General features: G+C 42.5%; 1 protein-coding gene across 1 annotated transcript in view; it reads right to left on the bottom strand.

The window, feature by feature from the left end:
- The window catches only part of LOC309560432 (granzyme A-like), a 52,760-nt gene that overhangs the window by 13,464 nt on the left and 14,712 nt on the right, over positions 1 to 24,584 (bottom strand). The window contains exon 3 of the mRNA XM_082264067.1: positions 4,448 to 4,592. Coding sequence (XP_082120193.1) covers positions 4,448 to 4,592 — 145 coding nt within the window. The remainder of the gene's footprint in view (positions 1 to 4,447; positions 4,593 to 24,584) is intronic.

Genomic DNA, 24,584 nt, shown 5'->3' with positions numbered 1-24,584 from the left:
AGCAGACATGTCTCCGCTTACATCCGATGCCCCATAGGAATGCATGGGGGGACCGTTCAGATCCGCCAAAAAAACGGACAGGCGGATCTGAACGGTCCGCCTGTGTGAAAGGGGCCTTACTGACCTCTGATACAAACCCAATCACCTGCAAGCTCTATTTTGCAGATGAGAACATATGAGGGGTCTTCTAAATGTTTCCAAACTTTTATATTTTTGTTGAAAACAGTGAGGGTGGGAGGAGTAGTAATTGGTCATGTCTGAGAGTGTCATGTGACTAGTCTGTCTGGCAAGCCAGCTGACCTTGCAGTTTAGTATAAGGGTTGTCTGAGGTAAAGATGGCTGCGAAACGTATAAAAAAAGTGCAATAACTTTTTGAAGAACCCTCGTAATAAGGTTGATTAATTAAAGGAGTAGGGCAGTGATGGAGAACCTTGGCACCCCAGATGTTTTGGAACTACATTTCCCATGATCCTCAACTACATTGCAGGGTGCATGAGCATCATGGGAAATGTAGTTCCTAAACATCTGGGGTGCCAAGGTTCGCCATCACTGGAGTAGGGCATGATCACTTTAAAAAGGTATAAAAAGATATGGTCAAGCTGAGAAAGCTTAAATCATCCAATCATGCATGTGAAAAAATCCTGCTTCCTTGCACATGATTGGTTATTTAAAATGAACATAGCCTCACCTTACCTACTATGTTAAGTAAACATGCTTGACTCTTTTAGTAAACCAACCCTGTGAAAGAAATGTTAAATTCTGTAAAAAAAACTGTACTCTATTTTGTATATGTTGCTTATGTTTTGCACACTGCACTCCTATTCTGCACATGGCACTAATATTGTTTTGCACATATTTACCTTCTTTTTTAAACTTACAATTCAACATTGCCACAACTGTGTGGCAAGTTATCCTTGCTATCTGGGTAAGCCTTCAAAACGGGCACTTTTGAGATTTTTAGGTAAGTTCCCATATACTTTTATGGGGTTTGTTTTTCAGCTCTGAACATTGGCAATGTTCAAAAGTTCTGGCGCGAACCGACCTGGGGGGGGGGGGGGGAATGTTTGGCCCATCCCTGGTCCCTGCTTTGGATGCAGGAACACAGGATCCATTCCTTCCCTACTGACAGAACAGTGATCTGCCTTGTTTACATTCAGCCTTTATGCTGGATGATAGGCTGGTGCCGGCGGACATCGAGTCCGTGATACCCACAGATCAACTCCTGCTGTGTATAATCACAGTGGGAGCGGGTCACCGGCGGCGCACATGCGCGCCTCAGTGAAGCAGTGCCATCTTGCCTCCGTATAAGTTATATGGGTGGCAAGTGGTTAATACATTCTATTGGCCTGAACTCAGGCCATTACAATGCATTAACGGCGAATGCAGGAAGGTGCCTAGTGTTAATGTGCATTAAGGAGGTTTTGAGCATTTTTTTTTATGCTCAAATCCTCTCTAAAATGCACAAGTGATGTTTTGTTTTTTCTGCCTGTAAACTCCCCTGCCACTAAAGCTCATAAAAATGCCTATAGTGTGCATTAACACTAACATAGAGGGGAGTTTTTAACAATGTCTCCTCCCCCCTCCTCACACCTATCCTGCCTACCCTGTGTAAAAAAAGATATGTGTACTTACCTGTGTTCAATCCGGTGTGGTCATGTGATTCTGCAGCTCTGGCTCCCCTGTGTTATGGAGCGCTTGATAACAGCTGGGAATTCTGGGAGCTGTGGGCTCCCATTGCCCAGCCATTGTTGGTGCCCCCTCGGGTAGCCTTAGCTAAAGCCACCCTGGAAGCCAAGATTGGGACCTGTTCAGCAGGAGGTCTGTGCAGCAGTGACTTAAGATTCAGGATTCACTGAAGGGCCTGAGTAAGTAACTCCAACCATACCCCCCCCCCCCCCACCCAGAGCCTCATAGAGGAGAAGCTGCAAGGTGCAATAACCTGTTTGCTCACCCCAACGGGACAGCTTAGTAGCAACTAAAGCCTGTAAAGCCACCCTACACCTCTTGCTTGGGGATCTACAAAACAGCCGAGTGCATTACAATTTTCTTTGGAACCACTATCTGCATCTAGAGTTTGAAACCTTTTTCCTCTGCTACCAGTTTAGCTGATCTGTTAATCCTATGGGAGGACAGCATAAAGATTTTTAGCAGCCAGAGACTTTAAAAAAGTCCTCAGTTTGCATTTAAGTTGCAGTTCTGGGCATTTCTATACCTTCCCTTACCTAAGTTCATCCCTTAACCACTTCAGCTCCTGAAGATTTACCTCCCATGACCAGGCCATTTTTTGCAATACAGCACTGTGTTATTTTAACTGACAATTGCGCGGTCGTGCAACACTGTGCCCAAATAAAAATGATGTCCTATTTTCCCACAAATATAGCTTTCTTTTTGTGGTTTTTGATCACTAGAGATGGGCCGAACACCCGAACAGAAGAGTTCTGAACAGAACTGCAAACTCTATTGAAGTCTATGGAAGCCGAACATGAGAAATCAAAAGTCCCCATTTTGAAGGCTTATATGCAAGCATTTGGTCATAAAAATGGGTATGGGGGTCCGGGTACTGCCCTGGGGGAACATGTATCTATGGCAAAAATATTTTAAAACAATCGTTTTTCAAGGAGCAGTGATTTTATTGATGCTCAAAGTGAAACAATAAAAATGAAAAAATCCTTTAAATATAGTGCCTGGGGGTCCCCTTAGTCAGCCTGTAAAGTGGTGCATTTGTAAAATGTAAAGAACATGTTGCAGCAAAATCACATTAATAATTGATGAACGGTTGCAATTGCCGACACCCGGCTATTTAAAAAACATAAGGAAAAATTGGTGTGCCCCCCCTCTGTCTATACCAGGCTCTTCAGCCAAAATGAAAAAAAGAAAAAAAATGGTGTAGGTTTCCCCCCAAGATCCATACCAGACCCTTGTCTGAGAACGCAGCCTGGGAGGCAGGAATGGGGGCAGGAATGGGGGGGTGGGGGCGAGTCAGCGCCCCCTTCTAAACCATAAAGGCCACATGCCCTGAACATAGGGGGGTGGGTGCTTTGGGGCTTTTTTTTCTTTTTTTGGGTCCGGCAGCAGCAAGGAGTGGCAGATCAGTGGGGGGCTTTATTTAATTTTTTAAAGGGATTGTCAAAAACTTGTTTACTGGTTCCACTTTCCTGGCCCACCAGGCTGCATGCTCAGGTAAGGGTCTGGTATGGATTTTGGGGGGACCCCCACACTGTATTTTTAAAACATTATGCCTTAAAATGCATACCAGACCTGTAGGGCCTGGTATGGACTAGGAGGGAGAGGGGGAACCCACACCGTTTTTTTTTCCACTTTTTATTGCCAGCAATGTTTTTTTTTTTTTTTATTCAGCTGTCAGCCCATGCTGCATCCACCTAGGCAAGTAGGATTTAAAAATAAAAAAAAAATAAAAATCCCGAACTTCTCTTTGAATAAGCCAAAAACAAAAGCATACACCTGGACTGGTTCTTGAAGTCTGCTCGCCGGGGTAACGATCGAACGGCTCCCGAGCTGCATTGGTCATTACCACCGGAAAGCCTACCGCCAGCTCTAAAAAACGGTACCGGGATGATGCCTCTAGCTAGAGTCATCATCCCATTATAACCACGCAAAGCCAGCCGACATAGGTCTACGTCTCTGGTCGTAAAGTGGTTAAGGGGGCATGGCAGGGGGTGTGTCCTATCCCTACATACTTTTGCTAATAGGTGTCCTTCGTTCTGATCTCAAAAAAGTTGGGAGATATGGATATGCAATAAGCATAAGGTATATAAATAAATGTGAAGCACTTATAATGTTGTATCAAAAGTGAAGCATTATATCAGTGACGTGGACGAGACTGGGAGAGGGGTGGCACCTATTGGCTGCTGTCTCCAGTCTTTGGTACAGCTGAGTTAGGCTGGTCCAGGCGGAGGAGGCAGGTCAGTGGCTGAGTTGAACTGAACAGCCATGACAGACGTTTTGTATCCGGTGGTTTATATTTGGTCATAAGCGTTTTTGGCTTCTCCATTAATTTGGGTACCCAACAGCCTTTGGTAAGCAGCCAATCCCCTTTTCTGTTATCCCACTGGTGGCTTCCTCTCTTCTGCTGTGGAAGGATCGACATACAGTATTTCATCTGCATGCTGGGACTTGTGGTTCTCCTTAAACACAAGTTTGGTTTGATTCACCTTTGTTTGTATATGGACTTTATGGCTCACACTTATTTTATTATTATTATGGCTTCACTGATATAATGCTTCAATTTTGATATAGCATTATAAGCGCTGCACGTTTATTTTATATTATTGTTTGGACTTTTTCTATAGGTCTGTATAAGCTGCTTTTTTCATTCATATTTTGTTTATCGCATTATGAAATCTTCACACATTTAGCGCAGAATTTCTTTACTTTTTATGAATAAGCTTAAGGTACACAACGTTCCACTGTTTCATGCAATTCTTACCTGCACAAGCTGAATGTCATATCTTTTTGTAGCTGAGTTATATGGCTTGTATACATAGACTTTGACAATTTTTATCTTTTGCTTTTCTGGCTCTTTTTGTTTTCTTGAATGAGCACCCAGCGTCACTGTTGTTTTTCCTACTATCCTATAGGGTAAGAATATATCAGAAATAAAAATGTGAACATTTGAAGGTGAAATCCAGATAAAACAGATATTTCCTATTTGGAGAGACACTTTTAGGTAAAAATCTTGATTTTGTAAGAAATTCACAGCTGTTCTCTGTCCTGTTCTCTTTGCCCGAGTGGGAACGATGGAGTAATTTTGCAAAGGAAAAGTGGCTGGGCAGTGCTGATACCACTCAGTCCACAAAAATACATTGTGTTGACAGCCCACAACAGGGCTTAAAACGTATCTAAAACCAAAATCAAAAATGTTATATATTACAGCTTATCAATCCTTAGATGTGGTAGCTGCATTAGTTTGCTTTTTTAGTTTTTTTCCCCCTTTATTTTTTTCATTGCGCCTCTATAGAGTGGAACCAGTGTAAGACAGTAAGGGATCTATAAAAAAAAAAAAAAAATGCTTTTTGAATGTTTCATCATTTGTGAAAATGTACTAAATTTTACCTGTAATGCTTGTAATATTTGTGCAATGTCAATTTCTATTTGTAACCTTTCGCCTGGTGAATATAACATTCCTTAACATTCAATCTTGTAATTATACATAACTTTTTCTCTAATGGGACTTTTCAGACATATTCTTGTGAACTCTATGTATATATTTTTATCCATAAAGTAAAATTATTAATAAAATAAGTAAATTAAAACCATGCTATGGCCGAAACATTGTACAACATCCTCACAGTGCTATACATTAACACAAACCTAAATTTTTCTTTTATCAAAATGTTTAATTTTTATGAGTTTCAAGTTAATACAAAAATAGAAATTCACTTCAGCAGTTTTATTGAAACAATTACCCAAATCACCCCCCTCCCAAGTTCCCTCCCACTTCCCCTCCACTCTGCATTACTTGTCTATTCATTTATTGTTCCTCCTCCATTTCTTCTTCGTCTACCCTTATCTTCTTCTCGTACCCTAGTCCGCCCAAATTTCTAAGTGTTTACTCGTCTTCTTAAAGTCTACACATTTTACCCATTTGTTTAAAGAGGAAGTAAAGTCCCCCAAAAAAAACTGAGAAAAAAAAAGCCCTGTAAAGAGAAAGGCATAATGAGCTAGTATGCATCGCATACTAGCTCATTATGTAGTACTTACCTTAAAACGAAGCCCCCGCCGTGCCGCCACCTCAGCGACAGGACGGCGACATGTCCGGCCGTCCTGCTTCCGGGTTCGCGTCCTCCGGCCATCTGATTGGCCGGAGGCGCGATTACATCACTCCCGCGCCTGCGCGCGGGAGCCGCCGTTCACGGCACTGAGCTCTGAAGGAACGGCACGGGTGGCCGTTTCTTCAGAGCGCCTGCGCCGATTATGTCATCGGCAGTATGCACTGTAAATATCTCCTAAAAGGTGCAAGTTTGGGAGATATTTATAGCACCTATAGGTAAGCCTAAATATAGGCTTACCTATAGGTAAAAGTTTGTGAGGTGGGTTTACAACCTCTTTAAAAAACTCTCAATCTGATCTTCCCCTCTGCTTCCCAGGAACTCCATATTGTATATATAATCAACTCTTTTACACCAATCTCTGATTGTGGGACTTCCCGGTTCTAACCATTTTTTTGGGATTGCCCCCTTTGCTGCGTTTATTAAATTTGGGATTATTGTACTCTTATATTGTTTTTTGGAATTACCGGTTTTATGAAATAGACAAACCCAAGGATTGTCGATAATATCTACTACTGTGATTTCCCCAATGTATTGTAGCACCTTCTGCCAACAATCACGGATCTTGGGGCAGTCCCACCAGACGTGGGTCATTGTGCCCAACGTACATACCACAGCCCCTCAAACATAAAGGGGACTTCTCTGACATTTTTGTACTTTTATCAGTGTTATATACCATCTCGATAGACATTTATAGTTAACTTCAATGGTGTTTACGTTGACCACATAATCATGGGCAGCTTTCAACAATACATCTAATTCTTGTTCTTTTAATCGTGTTCCTAACTCCTTTTACCATGTCTCTATGAATGGAGGTCTCCCCAGGCCCACCATTTCCGTAAGCATTTTATATATCTGGGATATGCCATGTTTTACTTTTGATCGTGGGTTACATATTATTTCCACTAGGTTCAGATCCTTCTCGGATCTAATCGGTTGTGGTAGGGATCCCTCAAAATGCTTTAACTGAGAATGTTTTTGATCCAATTGCCAAAATGTGCCTCATTCCCAGGTGCAAAGTATCTTGTGCTGTCCAGTGATAGCAGTGGCGAATTGTATTCCCATTTAGCATACCTGTGTATCGTGTCCCATATTTTGTATGCTACTCTAGTCATTTTGTGTGTAAATTCATGTGTGCCCCTGTATTTTGGTGGAATCCAAATACTTTTATTTATCTGAGTGCCACTTGATGTGGTTTCTATCTTAACCCATCTTTTATCTGAATTTATTTTTGTAAATTTTATCATTCGTGATATTATATAGTATCTCTTAAAATCTGGGGCTTCCAACACCCACCCCCCCCCCCTGTTTTTTTCCTTTACTAAGTGTCGTATACTGTATTCTTGGCTTCTTTCCCTGCCAATAAACTTTGATATCATGATTTTAACTGTTTTAAAGTATGTCTGTGGAATGTCTATTGATAACATTTGAAATTTATATAGGATTTTGGGAAGTATTACCATCTTGACCATATTTATTCGTCCCAGCCATGAAAGGGGCCATATTGATAAATTTTTAATATCTGCTTTTATCTCATTTAGCATAGGGATATAGTTGGCATGATATACACTCTGCCAACTCGTTATGAATGCTTGTAATGACTCTGCTCTCATTTTCTTTCCTTCTCCTATCCCATTCATATATGTACAGTGGGAGTGGAATGAGTAATCCCTCTCCCAGGGGTGTTAAGTTCTCCATACATCTACCAGCTGACAGTGAAACAATTTATTTTTCCCTGACCTGAGTTGGTGACTTCCAGTCGCCTGTGCACGAGATGTACAATCCAAGTGTGGGTCCATACAAATTTCTAAACTGCATCAACTTTTCTAATACTCTTTTCAAATAGCCCTGCGGATTTGTATTTGGGCACTATACGTTTGCCACGTGCATTTCATTCACTGCAGTTGTCCCTTCAAAAATATGTACCTTCCCTCTGGGTCGACCAACCTATCCTCTAAAGAGAACCTAACGTCCCTTGCCATACCAATTGCTACTCCCTTTGCTCTTTTAGATGGTGAGTCTCCATAAAACCATATTTAGTAAAATTATAAAGTATAGTTTCACATTTGTATCTTGTGCAATATGTGTCTCCTGTAGAAATGTTATACTAGCAGAGTAACGTCTGGGTTCTTCTAGAACAGGGAAGTCAGTGCGTGGGACCGGCGGACCCGATGTCTGCCGGTCACTAGCCGATCGTCGGTGCAGAGGGAGAAAGTCAGGCGGCTGATGTAAACAAGCCGCCTGTCATTCTCCCCTGTGTAGAAACAGTGATCATATGGTTCTACTATGTAGGACCGTTGATCACTGTTCCTACACTAGTAGTCACAGCCAATCACAGTAAAAAGCACGCCCCTAGAGACACACTTAACCCCTCCCTCCCCAATAAAGTTAACCCCTTCCCTGCCAGTGTCATTTTGCAGTAACAGTGCATATGTATAGCACTGATTACTGCAGTAATGTCACTGTTAACCCCAAAAGTGTCAAAAATGTCAGTCAAGGGTCCGATCTGTCCGCCGCAATGTCGCAGTACCGCAAAAAAAATCGCAGATCGCCGCCATTACGCGTTAAAAAAAAATACCAAAAATGACCGAAATCTTTCCCTTAGTTAGTAAACGCAATAACCTTTGCGCAAACCAATCAAAATACGCTTTTTGCAATTTTTTTACCAAACATATGTAGCAGAAAACAAATTGGCCAAAGATGTTAAAAAATTTTGATTTTTAAATTTTTTGGGGGGGAATTTCATATAAAAAAATGTGAAAAAATATTGTTATTTTTGCAAAATTTACGATCTTTTTTTGTTTATAGCGCAAAAAGTAAAAATCGTACAGGTGATCAAATACCACCAAAAGAAAGCTCTGTTTGTGGGACAAAAAGGACGTCAAATTAGTTTAGGTACACGCGCAATTGTCCCTTAAAGTCACGCAGTAAAAAAACCCCCTGGTCAGGAAGGGGGTAAAATCTTCCGGGGCTTAAGTGGTTAATTGGCGTATTTAGTCCTCTTACATTATATGTCATGAGGTTTAGGGTATTCATGTTGTCTCTCCTCCTCCTCCTGTATTCTGCCTCCTTTTTCCTCCGTTCTCAGTCTACACCGAGGGCGGAGACAGGGCTGTTTCCTAAAGACTATACAAATAGGCTTGGACCAGGGATTAGAAGGGGAAACAACATCGACACGTAATTTTACCAATTTTACACATCATTTTTTTCTTCTTGACTCCCCCCCCCCCAAACCCACTTTCTCCCTTCCCTCATCCCTCCACCCCCCCACCTCCCTACCTTTACCCCTGTTACCTCCCTAATCCCCCTTCCCCCCACCTTTCTGCTGCTATACTTAGCATGATGTAAAATTGACCAACTAATGGCCCAGGAGTAGTTAGTGTTATCCCTTTTGAACACTCCTTGCTCAACTACTCCTATACTTCTAGGTGGTGCTCTATCCAGTACACTTGTAAAGCCAATTTTCCCTGTGCAGAAGAAAAGGTTTGGGGGCCCAACTAGGTTTCCCATCCTAAAATCCCTTACATCCTCCTTTTTTCCCCACCCTGCCAACCATCTTTCCCCCACCCTCACCCAGCCAAGTTCCCCCCCAACCCTCCTCTTTGCCCTATCTTTTTTTAAGCTTTCTAGTTCAATGTATTTTCTTTGATGCCAATAGCCACTGTTCTTCTTCTTTAATTAGTTCTATTTTATCTTCGAGCCAGCCTAGTATATTTGGTATAGGAATTTCTAGTTTTTTACAGAAGCTCTGCAGATCTTCTGGAAATCTTAATCTTGCATGTGACCTTCTCTCTGACCTATCAGACACACTGGGAAGCCCCAATTGTACCATACTCCATGGTTTTGCATCGACTCAAGGAGCACCTTCATGTTTTATGAGTGTTTTTCTTTTCAAACTATCCCAGTTCTGGGCTTTTTCTGTATAATTCTGGAATCTTATAATTACGTCTTGTGGGGCCTCTGCTGGTACACCTTTTCATCTTCTAACCCGGTGTACTCTTTCCATTTCTTTATGATAGCCAGACCATTGTTCTTGATCTTTATGGATAATCTACAGATGGGTATGATGCCAGCTGATTGGAAAAAAGCCAACGTTGTACCAATATTTAAAAAAGGGCCAAGATATATCCCAGGGAACTATAGGCCGGTTAGCCTAACATCAGTAGTCTGCAAAATTTTGGAGGGGATGTTATGGGATTATATACAAGACTTTAGTAGTAGAAGAAAAAAAAGAAATCATTCTTGCCAGACCAATCTATTAACCTTCATGATGAAGTGAGTTGCCATCTAGATAAAGGAAGGCCTGTGGATGTGGTGTATCTGGACTTTGCAAAGGCATTTGACACAGTTCCCCACAAACACTTACTGTACAAACTAAGGTACGTAGGTATGGACCATAGGGTGAGTACTGGGATAAAGAACTGGCCCCAGGGGCGAGTCCAGAGGGTGGTGATAAATGGGGAGTACTCGGATTGGGTGGATGTGGAAAGTGGGGTCCCCCAAGGATCTGTCCTGGCACCAATCCTGTTTGATTTATTTATAAACGACCCAGAGGATGGGATATTCAGCCCAATCTCTGTATTTGCGGACGATACTAAGCTAAGCAGGCCAATATCTTCTACGCAGGATGTGGTAACCTTACAAGCAGACCTGAACAAAATAATGGGGTGGGCAACTACATGGCAGATGAGGTTTAATGTTAAAAAATGTAAGGTAATGCACTTGGGTGTCAGAAATATTAATTCAAGTTACTTGCTGGGGGGGGGGGAACCTCTGGGTGAATCTAAGATGGAAAAGGACCTGGGGGTTCTAGTGGACAACAGGCTTGGCATTGGTATGCAATGCCAAGCCGCTGCAAGCGAAAGCCAACAGAATACTGGCATGTATAAAAAAGGGGATTCGCTCCAGTAATAAAGAGATTATTCTCCCACTTTACAAGACTCTAGTCCAGCCACATCTTGCATATGCCATCCAGTTCTGGGCACCGATCCTCTGAAAGGATGTTTTAGAACTGGATGGAGTACAGAGAAGGGCAACAAAGATAGTAAGGGGAATGGAGGACATCAGCTATGTGGAAAGACTACAAGCATTGAACTTATTCTCTCTGGAGAAGAGACGCTTGAGAGCGGATATGATTTCAATGTACAAATACCGTACTGGTGACCCTAGCATAGGGAACAAACTTTTCAGAGAAAGGGAATACAATAAGACACGGAGCCACTCACTAAAACTAGAAGAAGAATGGTTTAACCCTAAACTACGTAAGGCTCCATGTACACGGGACATTGTAAATGGCCGTTTAGGAGCAGTTGGGCGTTTTTTTCAGAAGCCCCTAAACCCATGTACATGTTATCTTATCTGTCCATGTACACAGTATCGTTTACAGTCATTTACAGGCAGTTGAGTTCAGGGATGTTTTTTGGAACGCAATTATTTGCGTTCGAACGTATGTTTCCCGGCGTTTCAAACGCAGAAACGCGGCCGAACATGACCAAACGTGACAGAACGTGATGAACGTACGTTCAGCCATGTTATACGTTTTTTTTCTTCCATTAAAAATCAATGGTTCCCTATTGATTTGAATGGAAGGCGCACCGCAAGTTGGATCAGGATGACTTGTGCGACTTGTGCTGTGAGAATCTTGAGGGGGAACTCCACGCCAAAATGGGAAAAAAAACTGCGTGCGGGTCCCCCCCAGGTTCCAAACCAGGCCCTTCGGGTCCGGTATGGAATTTGAGGGTAGCCCCACGCCGAAAAAAACGGCGTGGGGCCCCCCCCAAAATCCATACCAGACCCTTATCCGAGCATGCAGCCCGATAGGGCAGGAAGGGGGAGGGGATGAGTGAGCGGCCCCACCCCCCCTGGACCATACCAGGCCACATGCCCTCAACATGGGGGGGTGTTGGTGCTTTGGGGCAGGGGAAGCTCTGCACCCCCCACCCCAAAGCACCATGCCCCCATGTTGATGAGGACAAGGGCCTCATCCCCACAACCCTGGCCGGTGGTTGTGGGGGTCTGCGGGCAGGGGGCTCATCGGAATCTGGAAGCCCCCTTTAACAAGGGGGGCCCCCCAGATCCCGGACCCCCTCCCTATGTGAATGGGTATGGGGTACACTGAAGTCTTTTTTCAGCCTCACTAACTATGTAACTATGCCAGGTTTCTCTGTTCCGTTTTTCGATCCTTTATCTCTTTTTTTTAACTCTTTTATTGTTTATATATACAGTAACTGTCTTGTCTTTTTCCCGTATTTTCCACACGTGACAGTAAGTGGCCCAGGTCATTATGTATTGTTGCCATTTCTGTTTTTAGGGACTTTTCTAGCGCTACAAACATAGCGGCCATTTCCCCCTTTGTGGGCAATTTGGTGTTCACCCCTTGTTCTACTGTGAGGTCCTTCTCTGGTTCACTCTCCAAATCCTGCTCCAATCTTGAGTGCCCTGTGGTATTTAAATCAGATGGTGTTTTTTTCTGTCCACTTTTTTCTTTTACTTCTGTCTGTCTTACAGGGGTCACTTGTTGTTTCTCTAGAGCCTGTTTGTCTGGGCCATCTTCTTGCATCATGTATTTTTTGATTGTTCCAGGGCTTTAGCTTACTTTGGGTGAATTTGCTGTCGCACAACCTTTTACCTCTCATGTTTGTGTATATACTATTCAGCCCCCTTGAACTCATAAGCCACTGTGGTGTTCCTGTGTGGCTGTTCAAAATCAACAGTCATTGCAAAGCAAGTCCACAGCCATAAAAAAGTGAAAGAGAAAAGGAAAATAAGATGGAGGGGCTCACCACTTTGTTGGAGGGGTCTAAAGAAGTATAATTATTGTGCCTTAGGGGGGATTGAGGTTCCTGTTGTGGGATTATTTGGTTCCAGGAGGTTCAGGAATGCTCCCCTTCACTCTTTCCTCGCTCAACTCTTCCCCAGTGCAGCTGCTTAGTCGAAGGGCGACTGGATCGGTCTCACATCCTGCTCTCCCATAGCTGCCCTGCTCTGCCCGGAGGGCCTCCAGATGCCTCCGGGCTCTGATGGTCCCCACTCGGCTCACTCCACCTGTCTCCGGCATATGTAGCTGTTATCAATGTGTATGTACAACTAATATACCGGTATACCATCACCCCTGTGCAAGATATCATTTTTGAAACGCGTTGGGCCAACCAACTGTGGGGCTACAATCAATGAACTAAGACATTATTCACAAATTCAGTCCTGCCCTGGTTAAAAAAATTTGGGGTTTGCCCTAATGTATGGTTATACAGATAGGATTTTCTACAATATTTCAGCCATAACACGGTTTTAAGAGGAAGGGAAGAGAGACAAGCAGAAGGAATATAAATGTAGTGAGACCATGAGTATTTATTGGTAATAATATAAAAGCAGATGCACTTACAGACAGACAAAGGTAGAGGCTGCGGGTGTAAAAGCAGTAGTATGCCGCTATATCTCTGGACTGCACTTGTCATCCAGTTGATCTGATGGTAAGCCACCCAGCCGGGCTGCGGAGTGAGCCTCATTGCTCTCCTGCTGGAGGCCCCTTGACAGAAGCCGGTTCTGGTGTTGACACTTGTAAGACCGACCCTCTGTGATGTAATCATCTAAGGAGTGAGCCTGTAACAGAAAGCGTTTCTGGGGGGGGGATTGCCCTTTCCTCAGCCTAACTGAGAACCTGTCTGTGGTCTGATTTAAGTGGTAGCCGCGCACCTGTTGATTAATTAGTGAGTGATCCCAATCATACAATATGAGTGAGTGGGATTGCTGTTCATACAGATCAATATAGGGTAAGAAGTGAAGTCAACATGGTTTTAATTTATTTATTTTATAATGTACAAATAAAGAAATTATTTTCCTGTTAGCAAGAGTATGTTGCCTGAAAAGTCCCACTGGAGCCTGAAAAGTCCCACTGGAGAAATACGAATGTATGATTGCAATATTGAATGGATTTTGGCAACGTTAGTCACTGTCTAAAACAGTGTTCCCCAACCCCCAGGCCGCAGATCGGTACCGGACCGTGGATCAAACGGTACCGGGCCGCCCGAGGAACTTTAAATTATTTTACTGTCTCGCCGCAGTGGCGGACGGTGCGTTGGGGGCGCAGAGCAGTGCGCCCCAAGCCCACCCATTGTGTGACAATAGCGAATGAAAATTAGCTATTGTCACACGGATCCTCCTCCTGGCCAATCAGGAAGCAGGTCCTCCCGCTTCCTGATTGGCTGAAAGGCAAACCCCATGCCATTGGCCGAGGAGGAGGTGGGAGGACTGAGGACTCGAGGAGACGCCGGGGGACTGAGGAGAAGCCGCCGCTGCCTGAGGTAAGTGCACTGGTCTCGCGCGGGGGGAGGGGGCGAAAAGGCTGGCATCTCTGCATTGAAAGGGGGAACGCTGGCATCTCTGCATTGAAAGGGGGCACGCTGGCATCTCTGCATTGAAAGGGGGCATGCTGGCATCTCTGCATTGAAGGGGGGAACGCTGGCATCTCTGCATTGAAAGGGGGCACGCTGGCATCTCTGCATTGAAAGGGGAAATGCTGGCATCTCTGCATTGAAAGGGGGAACGCTGGCATCTCTGCATTGAAAGGGGGCACACTGGCATCTCTGCATTGAAAGGGGGCACGCTGGTAATTCTGCATTGAAAGGGGGCACGCTGGCATCTCTGCATTGAAAGGGGACACGCTGGTATCTCTGCATTGAAAGGGGGCACGCTGGCATCTCTGCATTGAAAGGGGGCATGCTGGTCTCTGTGCATTGAAAGGGGGCATGCTGGTCTCTGTGCATTGAAAGGGGGCACGCTGGTCTCTGTGCATTGAAAGAGGCACGCTGGCATCTCTGCATTGATCCTATTACCCCCAGATGGAACCGTCTCGTTGCAAAGAAACAAGCTCAGGGTTCTGATTGATTTGGCCTTCTAGTGAGTTAAATAAAATAAATCAATTTATATTCATTTTTTGTTTGTAACTGTATTTTATTTTGAAGGCATGTTTAAATACAATTAAATAAAAATTATTAAATCAAAACAAGCGGGCCACGGAAAAATGATCAAACATTTACCGGTCCGCAGCGATAAAAAGGTTGGGGAGCACTGGTCTAAAACATCCTTATAGAGAAACTAATATTTGATCCTAGGAGAAAAATATTGATTAAGGACTAGAAGAATAATGAACTTTTTAAACTCAACAAATGTTATTAATCTGCATTAAAACATTGGTATATAGTGTAACAAAGTAAAAAATGTTTTCAATTTAAAATAATATAAGTTGTGGGCAAGCTAAATATCCCCTCTTGAGAAATATATCACATACATGAAACTGTACTGATGATGAGATATACACCAAGGTATTCACATATCCTCTAGAATGGGAGAAAAATAGCCATTATGAACATCAGACCATAAGAGTTAAAGAATATTAACCAACAGAGAAAATAGTCTAACATTTTACGGGACCAGCAGGGAAAATAATAAAATAATATAAGGGTAAACTCAGCACTGTACACACTCTGTACACAGTCACAGTTTGGAGATTCATTCAATCAAAGGAATCATTGTTCAGGGAGCAGACATTGTGCTGTCTGGGTCCAAGAATAAAATACTGCCCACCCCCACCCTCCAAGAAATAAAAATCATGCCCACCAAAAGGCCCCCACTTCCATTCTTTTATATCATGATAACTAAAACTAAAATTACATTTATCAGGAAGTCAGATTTACAAGCAACAGTACCTTGTCAATATGCAAAATTATATGACATATTACCATGTTACTGTTCCCCCATCTTGGCGCCCTAGGGCATCTATGGGTGCAGTGTGTGTCAGCACAGTGCCCCCCCCCACCCCTCGGGGCCCATGTTTAGTGAACATGTTGCACCCATGGATGATATGCCACTGGTATTAGGCAGTATAGGGAAAGGCTAGGGCAGTATAAGGACAGACTAGGCAGGGCCGATCCGAGGCGGGTGCCCGAGGTGCACCGCGCCCAGGCGCCGCGTGAGGGGGGGCACACGCCGCACATAATCCTAATCTCCCGCAAGTCCCGGGAGTCTCTCCAGCCGCTACATCCTTTGTAGTTCCGGGCGGCTCACAGGCGGAGTGATATCAAATGCACTCCGCCTGTGAGAGGAGGAGCCGTACAGAGGAAGAAGCGGCTTTGCTCTCTACACCTGCAGCCGCCTGCTTTCTCTGTACGGCTCCTCCTCTTACAGGCGGAGTGCATTTGATATCACTCCGCCTGTGAGCTGCCCGGAACTACAAAGGATGTAGCGGCTGGAGAGACTCCCGGGACTTGCTTATATGTAAATGAACATCTACCGGGAGCCGTGTCTGGCGCCCAATGCCGTTTGTTTGATCAAATAGCACAGTCTGCCAGAAGTGACAAGGCCATGACTCGGCCTATTACATCACATCCGGCGCAGAGATGCAGTGAAACAACATTGCGGGACCACCCAGAGCCATGTCACAGCACCATCTCTGGCCAGAGGTAAATCTAAAATGGCACTTGTTTGCTGTTATGACCTTTTTTGAATAATTAAAATTTACCTTAACATTTCCTACAATTGTCGTTTAAAAAAGATAATTTATTCTGAGTTGCTATTATAACACCATAAGATTGGACTGCAGCTACAAATGTCTTCTGGTCCAAGGGAAATGTAACACTTGCTGTATTTAATATTGTAGATGCATTATTAAAATTGTAAGACAATAGGGTAAAGGTCATGAGGTGTGTAAAATAGTTATAGATGGCTTTAAAATTGTATTAAGATATATATAATGAGCTTCATTTGTGGATGTTGTGCATTATCTGTCTTCTTGTACTATTTTTAACTGCCCCTTCACAGTAGTTATGTGACTAGCTGCTTCCAATGTGGATCTCTAGTAGGCATACCACCCAGCCTTTCCAAAATAAGTAACACAGTAAGCCCTCAAAGTGCCCAGAACAGCTCCATACTGACGGCGTTTAGCTATGCCATAAGGGCAGTTGATAAGCCCTCCACATTGTGGCCCACGCTGATCCTGTACACAGTAGGAAAACTGTTATAATGTAGATTGCAGACCTTATAGAATATGCTTCCTCACAGAATATACAACTAAAATCCCACAAGGCAGATAATATATTTTCCTCACATTACACCTAGAAGGCACCATATTTTTAACTTGACTTAAAGTGAAACAACCTAAAAAGTTAAGACTTAAAGTAGAAGTCCAGTCAAATGAGTCTGCATTTGGTGAGCACTGATAAGTCTTCATTTGGTGGGCACAACTGATAAGGCAGCATTTTATGGGCACTGATAAGCTTACATTTGATGGGTACTGGTGAGGCTACATCGATACATTGATGTCTTGTATCATATTCACAGTCTCTGACCATCTCTTGTATCAAGTCTGCAGTTTCTGACCATCTCCTATAGTATGTCTGGGGGCTCTGTCTAACAGACTCTCTAACAGAGGCCCTCTCTGTGTCCATTAGAGAGACCCCCCTCTAGGTCCTATTAGAGTACTCTGCTTCTCTTCCTGTAATTTGTTTACTGTTAAGAGATTGTGGCAGGGTCCCGAGGTAAGGAAGACTCCTTAGGGGAGCATCTCTGTGTTTAAGTCGTTGCCATAGAAACATTTGTAAAGAGGAGGAGTTAGTAAGATGACCACGCCCATGTGGGGGCGCCAGAAATATTTCTGCACCCAGGCGTCTGTGACCCTGGGATCGGCCCTGAGGCTAGGGCAGTATAGGGGAAGGCTAGGGTATTACATGGGCAGACTAGAGCAGTATAGGGGAGGGCTAGAGCAGTATAGGAGAGGGCTAGGGCATTATAGGGGCAGGTTAGGGTAATATAGGGGCAGACATTTTTTTTCTTCATTGGTACTGATGGACTAAATAAATAGAGAAAAAAACTCACTGGTGTTAGGAATTAATAAGAATATTAGGAAATATAATTTTTGGTTTTAGAGTATGACATTTAAAGGATTAAAATTAACTTTGAGTGGAGGAGGGGGTTGGTCATCATGTGTCATTAAACTGGAGATGAATTTTAGAAATTGATTGCCAACTCATTACAGTACCCTCTAACATAGAATAGGGGAGGTACTGTTAACTTACAATTACAATTTTGGGGCTTACCTATATCTAACGTATATGTCACTCAATGCTTGTTTCTTGTTTCACCTACAGTGTCCCATTTTTAAACTGCCATTCTATTGTGCGCATGCGCGGTGGCATTGTAGGTATGGGTACATGATGACACTGTGCATGTGCACATAGGTACGTTGCAAAAACACAGGCGCTATGGCGCATGCGCATTAGCGATTGCGCGAGGGCACATTTCTACGTGCCGCTGCACGCCTGACGATGACACACAAAACTGCTGGAATAAAAATCTTGGGTTTCAATTTGCCACCTCTCTCAAAGTCCCAGCCTCCAGCTGCATTGTTAAGTGAAACATTTGTTATCATCACTGCTAAATGTGACATATTTCTGCTTAGGGCTCTGAATTGTTAAGGAGTTGGCGCCACCGGTGTCCTAAAAACTAATGATCTGGCAAATTCGGCTGGGGATTCCTGATTAACAGGGAAATTAAAAAAAGCTGTTTGGGTATTGTTAAAAAAAAAAAAATGGCATGGGGACATGGGTGCCCCCCTTCCCCAGATTCATACCAGGCCTTTAAATTTGGTATTGATTTTAAGGGAGGACCCCCTCCCCTAAAAGTGGGGGATACCTTGTAAAGGGGGACTTATTGGAATCTGAGAGCCCTCTTTAAAAAAGAGACAAATATTACACACATTACAAACATTATGGGTATTATTTGTTATGTTTGCACGAATGTTGAGACATTCTCAAAGTAGCTTTTTTTCCTAATTAATAGACCCCCAAGTGTTTTACTGGCCACATAAAAATAAAGGAACAATGGAAAAAAGTAAAAAAAAAATAACCAAATGCAGCCATCAAATTTAAAGATTAGTATGCTGCAATGTATCAAATTTTAACTTTTTTAGGTTTAGATACACTTTAAAGCATTTCTAACAGATATTTATACTTCCCTATTTGAAAAGAAAAACAGATGTATCATTAGATATGGTGGTTATCTGCAGAGGAAGCATGATGTCTGTGAAAATATCTATATATTTTGAAAGCTTATATCTATAACCACTTGAGGTCTGGAAGGTTTTACCCCCTACATGACCAGGCCATGTTTTGCTATTTAGCATTGCGCTACTTTTACTGGTAATTGCGTGGTCAAGCAACGCTGGATCCACACAAAATTTAGATCATTCTTTCACACAAATAGAGCTTTCTTTTAGTGGTATTTTATCACCACTGGGTTTTTTATTTTTTGCGATATGAACTAAGAAAGACCAAAAATGAAAAAAACAAACAAACAAATAATATTTTTTACTTTCTGTTATAAAACATATTCAATAAAAAAATGAAAAAATCTAATTTCTTCATAAGTTTTGGTCAAAATATACAGTGCATCTGGAAAGTATTCACAGCACTTCACTTTTTCCACGATTTGTTATGTTACAGACTTATTCCAAAATTTATTAAATTCATTATTTTCCTCAAAATTCTACAAACAATACCCCATAATGACAAGGTGAAAGAAGTTTGTTTGAAATCTTTGCAAATTTATTTAAAAAAAAAAAAACACAAGTACTGTACTTAAGTATTCACAGCATTTTCTCAATACTTTGTTGAAGCACCTTTGGCACCAATTATAGCCTCAAATCTTTTTGAGTATGATGCTATAAGGTCGGCACACATTTTTAGGCAGTTTCACCCATTTTTCTCCCTCTCAAGCTCCATCAGGTTGGATGGAGAGTGCCAGTGCACAGCCATTTTCAGATCTCTCCAAAAATGTTTAAACAAGTTCAAGTCTGGGCTCTGGCTGGGCCACCCAAGGACATTCACAAAGTTGTCCTGTAGTCACTCCTTTGTTATCTTGACTTCTTGGCTGTGTGCTTAGATTCGTTGTCCTATTGGAAGATGAACATTTGACCCAGTCTGAGGTCCAGAGCGCTCTGGAGCAGGTTTTCATCAAGGATGTCTCTGTACACTGCTGCATTCTTCTTTCCCCTCAATCCTGACTAGTCTCCCAGTTCCTGTCACTGAAAAATATCCCCACAGCATCATGCTGCCACCACCATGCTTCACTGTAGTGATGGTATTGACCAGGTAATGAGCGGTGCCTGGTTTCCTCCAGGCATAACAAGTTCTAAGAGTTCTATCTTTGTTTCATCAGACCAGACAATTTTGTTTCTCATCATCTGAAAGTCCTTCAGGTGCCTTTTGGCAAACTACAGGTGGGCTGTCATGTGCCTTTTACTGAGGAGTGGCTTCCGACTGGCCACTCTACCATACAGGCCTGATTGGCTTCTGACTGGCCACTCTACAACACAGGCCTGATTGGTGGAGTACTGTAGAGATGGTTGTTCTTCTGGAAGGTTCTCCTCTTTCCACAGAGAAACGCTGGAGCTCTGTCAGAGTGACCATCAGGTTCTTGGTCACCTCCCTGACTAAGGCCCTTCTCCCCGATCGCTCAGTTTGGCTGGGCGGCCTGTTCTAGGAAGAGTTCTGGTGGTTCCAAACTTCTTCCATTTACAAATGATGGAGGCCACTGTGCTCATTGGGACCTTCAATACTGTAGAAATGTTTCTGTACCCTTTCCCAGATCAGTGCCTTGATACACTCCTGTCTCTGAGGTCTACAGACAATTCCTTGGACTTAATGGCTTGGTTTGTGCTCTGACATGCACTGTTAACTGTGGGACCTTATATAGACAGGTGTGTGCCTTTCCAAATCATGTCTAATCAACTGAATTTTCCACAAGTGGACTCCTATCAAGTTGTAGAAACATCTCAAGGATGATCAATTGAAACAGGATGCACCTGAGCTCAATTTTGTGTGTCATGGCAAAGGCTGTGAATATAGTAAAATATACTGCACTAGATCTATATGAATCCTGAAAAGCAGCCAGCACAAATGTCCTTGAATGCGCATAGAATATAGAAAACTATAAAAAGTATAAGTGTAAGTGCAGCGCGATGAAGTCTTTGACTGAAAGTATATATGTTCGCCGTTGAGCGTCATTGGCCACTCCCCTGACGAAGTCACCTGATGACGAAACAGTTAGGGAGGAGCCAGCCAACGACGCACAGTTAGCTTGCAATCTGGGATACTGCGGCCATCTTGATGGTCGGATAAAATTATACTGCACTGGGAATAGGACGCTGTTCACTCTGTGCCTATCTGTAAGTGACTTTGTGTTTGAATAAAGTGGATATTTTTTTTTGTTACACTATGGGGATTCTCTCATTTATCCCCATATGGTGATCTGCTGGAAATATGGAGGAGAGGTTGAATCGGAGGAGGATTGGAATCGTTGTCACAGATATTCATTGAATCTATCTTGTATGTGCTTGCATAGATCTTTGTAATGAGGGTCTGTGCTATCTGCTGGGAATATTTTTAGAAGAGATTGAGGAGAGGAGAGATTGAGTTGGAGGATGTTTGGAATCATCACCACGGATACTCATTGAATTTATTTATTTGCTTACATAGACCTTTGTAATGGGGGTCTATGTTATCTTCATAGCGCTGCACTGACACTTTACTCTTATAGTTTTTTATCTTCTAAACGCATTCGAGGATTTTTGTGCTGGCTTCTTTTCAGGATTCATATTCTGTAGATCAAGCGCAGTATTTTTTTACTATTTTTAATATTAAAAGTTCTAGTGCTGCAGCAGAATCTTATAAGATTTATTTATATATTTTTCTGTACTGTTTTTTTTTTAATTATGAACATTTTTGACTTCAGAACTACACATGTTATTAATGTATTTTTAACCCTGTGGATGAAATTTCTGACGCTGTAGGGGATGTATTTCTTAGGATAAAAAATGTGTTGACCACAGAAACGCATACTCATTGGGATATTGTATTTTTTGAAAAGTACAATTTCGAGGGTATAGTTCCCAGGAGCTTGAGATGGGAAATTTCCCCCTGAGAGTCATGTTACTGATACCACAGATTGGTTTACATTTTTCAATAAAGCTGGGTTAAACCTGTTGAATTTTTTGCTCAACAGAAAAAGACAGAAACTTTCTAAACTAGATGGGTAAATTAGCATTTTGAAAGACAAACTAAATCCATTTAAAGGCAAAGAGAAATATGTGAGGAAATCAGAGTCCCTTAAAAAGCACCTTGAGAAAGAAGAGTCTGAACAAAGGACTAAGAAGAGAAATAAGTTTATTAGAAATCAAGAAGATTATAAATCAAATAGAGTGTTTAAATGGCAATCCAAAAGTTCAACAGAGGGGACTTCCCCTATGGATTCCAATTCTAGAGTTGAAGGCGTAGTGGGACAGGGTGTGGTCCACCCTCCCAATACTCCTCGCTCTCCCCTACCTAGGGTAAGACCTTTTCTTCCTTATCCATCCTCTGACTACAGGGGTAGGCCATATCGGGGACGAGAAGGGGGAGAGGTAGGGGCGAGCGCCCACCCCTCGCCCTGTAACTCCACAGAGGGAAGGGATATCTACCTATAATAGGTTTGAGTATTTTGGGAGAGAGGGAGGAGATGGGGTTGATCGCTATATCACCTCTCACCCCTTTGATTTGGATAGACCATCTATCTGAGAGAACAATTATGGGTACAATGCATCCTGACATGAGAGACAGTGGCGGAATTCATCTTACCCTCCAGGAATGGGCGGATATGGTATGGCTAGTCCAAACTCATATCAGCCTAGACACCAGGAGGCCAATGATAATGGCAATTTTTTTTTCCTGTGAAGGTACCCAAAACCAAAAGGTTAAAAGACCCAAAAGAGGGTCCAGGGGGGGGGGGGGGGAGGAGAATCGAATCTAAAAAGAAGGCGGGCCTAAGGGATACAGGTCTCTTTACTTTAGTTCAGCTGTTCTTTCCAATGAAGAAAAATGCGTGTTAAATCACAGCCTTAAGTTTGCTCACCCTAAGGTACTTAATAAATTTGAAACGTTTCTGGACTTGCAAAAATATGTTCGTAAAATCAATATGAAAAGATATTTGTTGTCTAATCCTATTCACCCATCCAAAACCTACTATGGGGAGTAGGAGCACTACTTTTGCCAATGCACCTGTAGGAATTGCAAATAAAGAAATCAAGGACTAGTTTGGAATTCAACAAATGTTTAAAACTTCTGAAACAACGAAATGATATAGTGGTGAGGCCTGCAGATAAGGGGGGGAGGGGCATAGTTATTTTGGATTCTGCTGACTATAAACAAGAAAGGAACAGATTGTTGTCAGATCAGGATACATATATACCAACCCATAGGTACAAAAAATAACTCCTTTCTCTAATAAGCATTAGGGATGATCGAACGGTTCGGGTCCACCATCGGTTCGGCCCGAACGTTGGGTGTTCGAGGTTCGGCCGAATTTAGAACTTTTTGCCCAAAAAGTTCGGAATTCGGCAACCAGAACCGACCAAAATGCAATGCTTCAGGAAATGGGCTTTAAAAGCCCGTGATTGGACCAGAACCATTAGCAAAAGCCAATTGAGGGGGCAGGAGAATGCTAGCAATGTGATTGGAGTGACTAGGGGGTCCCTAGACCAATCATTAGTGAATACGCCCCCCAGTATATAAGATCGCCCCCGCCATATTCCTAGCATTGTTATACTGGACATGGAAGAGAGTGGAAGCAGTTCTGTTAATTTTACTTTAAAAGTGGCATTTAGCATTTATTAGTGTGAGGAAAGGGATATCTAGTGTAGTTAGAGTGCTCCTTTACACTTAAGTTAGCTTCAAAAATTTAGTTTCTGTAGGGAAAGTGTAAGGAGACCGTAGTGTAGTGTAGGGTTAACTGACAGTGACTGCTATGGAAGGGTGACAAAACCCTTCCATAGCAGGGTGACCGCTATAGAGAAATGATCATTTCTCTGAGTTGCTTCGGGACAGGAATATGGCTTCTCACCAGCCAAGCATTTTTCATGCTGCAGGGGCTGCCACTGCCAGTGCTTTTTTGAGGACATGTTTGATGTCAGACATGACATCTGAACATGTGTATAGGGGGTATATATACACATATATGTCTGTATATATACCCCTAGACATATATAGGTGTGATAGTAGCAGAAATATATGCTTGCGCTAATGAAATCATTTACAGTAATATATTTCTGCTACTATCACACCTATATATGGCTAGGTGTCTATATACATATAATTATGTGTGTATATATACCACTATACACAAGTTCAGATGTTTTGCCTGCCTCAAAAGAACCCAAAAAAATGCCAAAAAAAAGCTAGCGTCAAAAAAAAATGCCCAGGTGTGTTTTTGCTGGCATTTTTTGGGGGGTTTTGGAGGCAGGCAAAACATCAGAACTTGTGTATAGTGGTGTATATACACACATACATATATTTATATACACACCTAGACATATATAGGTGTGATAGTAGCATAAATATATGCTTGTGCTAATGAAATCATTTACAGTAATATATTTCTGCTACTATCACACCTATATATGGCTAGGTGTCTATATACATATAATTATGTGTGTATATATACCACTATACACAAGTTCAGATGTTTTGCCTGCCTCAAAAGAACCCCAAAAAATGCCAAAAAAAACGCTAGCGTCAAAAAAAAAATGCCCAGGTGTGTTTTTGCTGGCATTTTTTGGGAGTTTTTGGAGGCAGGCTAAACATCAGAACTTGTGCACAGTACCACTATACACAAGTTCAGATGTTTTTCCTGACTGCAAAGAACCCAAAAAAATGCCTGCTTTGAAACCGGCAAGGTGTGAAAACCGAGGAGAGAAGCTAACCCCCTGAGCTG

The sequence above is a fragment of the Pelophylax lessonae genome (genome assembly GCF_965119305.1).
Source record: "Pelophylax lessonae genome assembly, chromosome: 1".
Taxonomy (NCBI): domain Eukaryota; kingdom Metazoa; phylum Chordata; class Amphibia; order Anura; family Ranidae; genus Pelophylax; species Pelophylax lessonae.
This window is presented reverse-complemented; position numbering and strand designations above follow the sequence as displayed.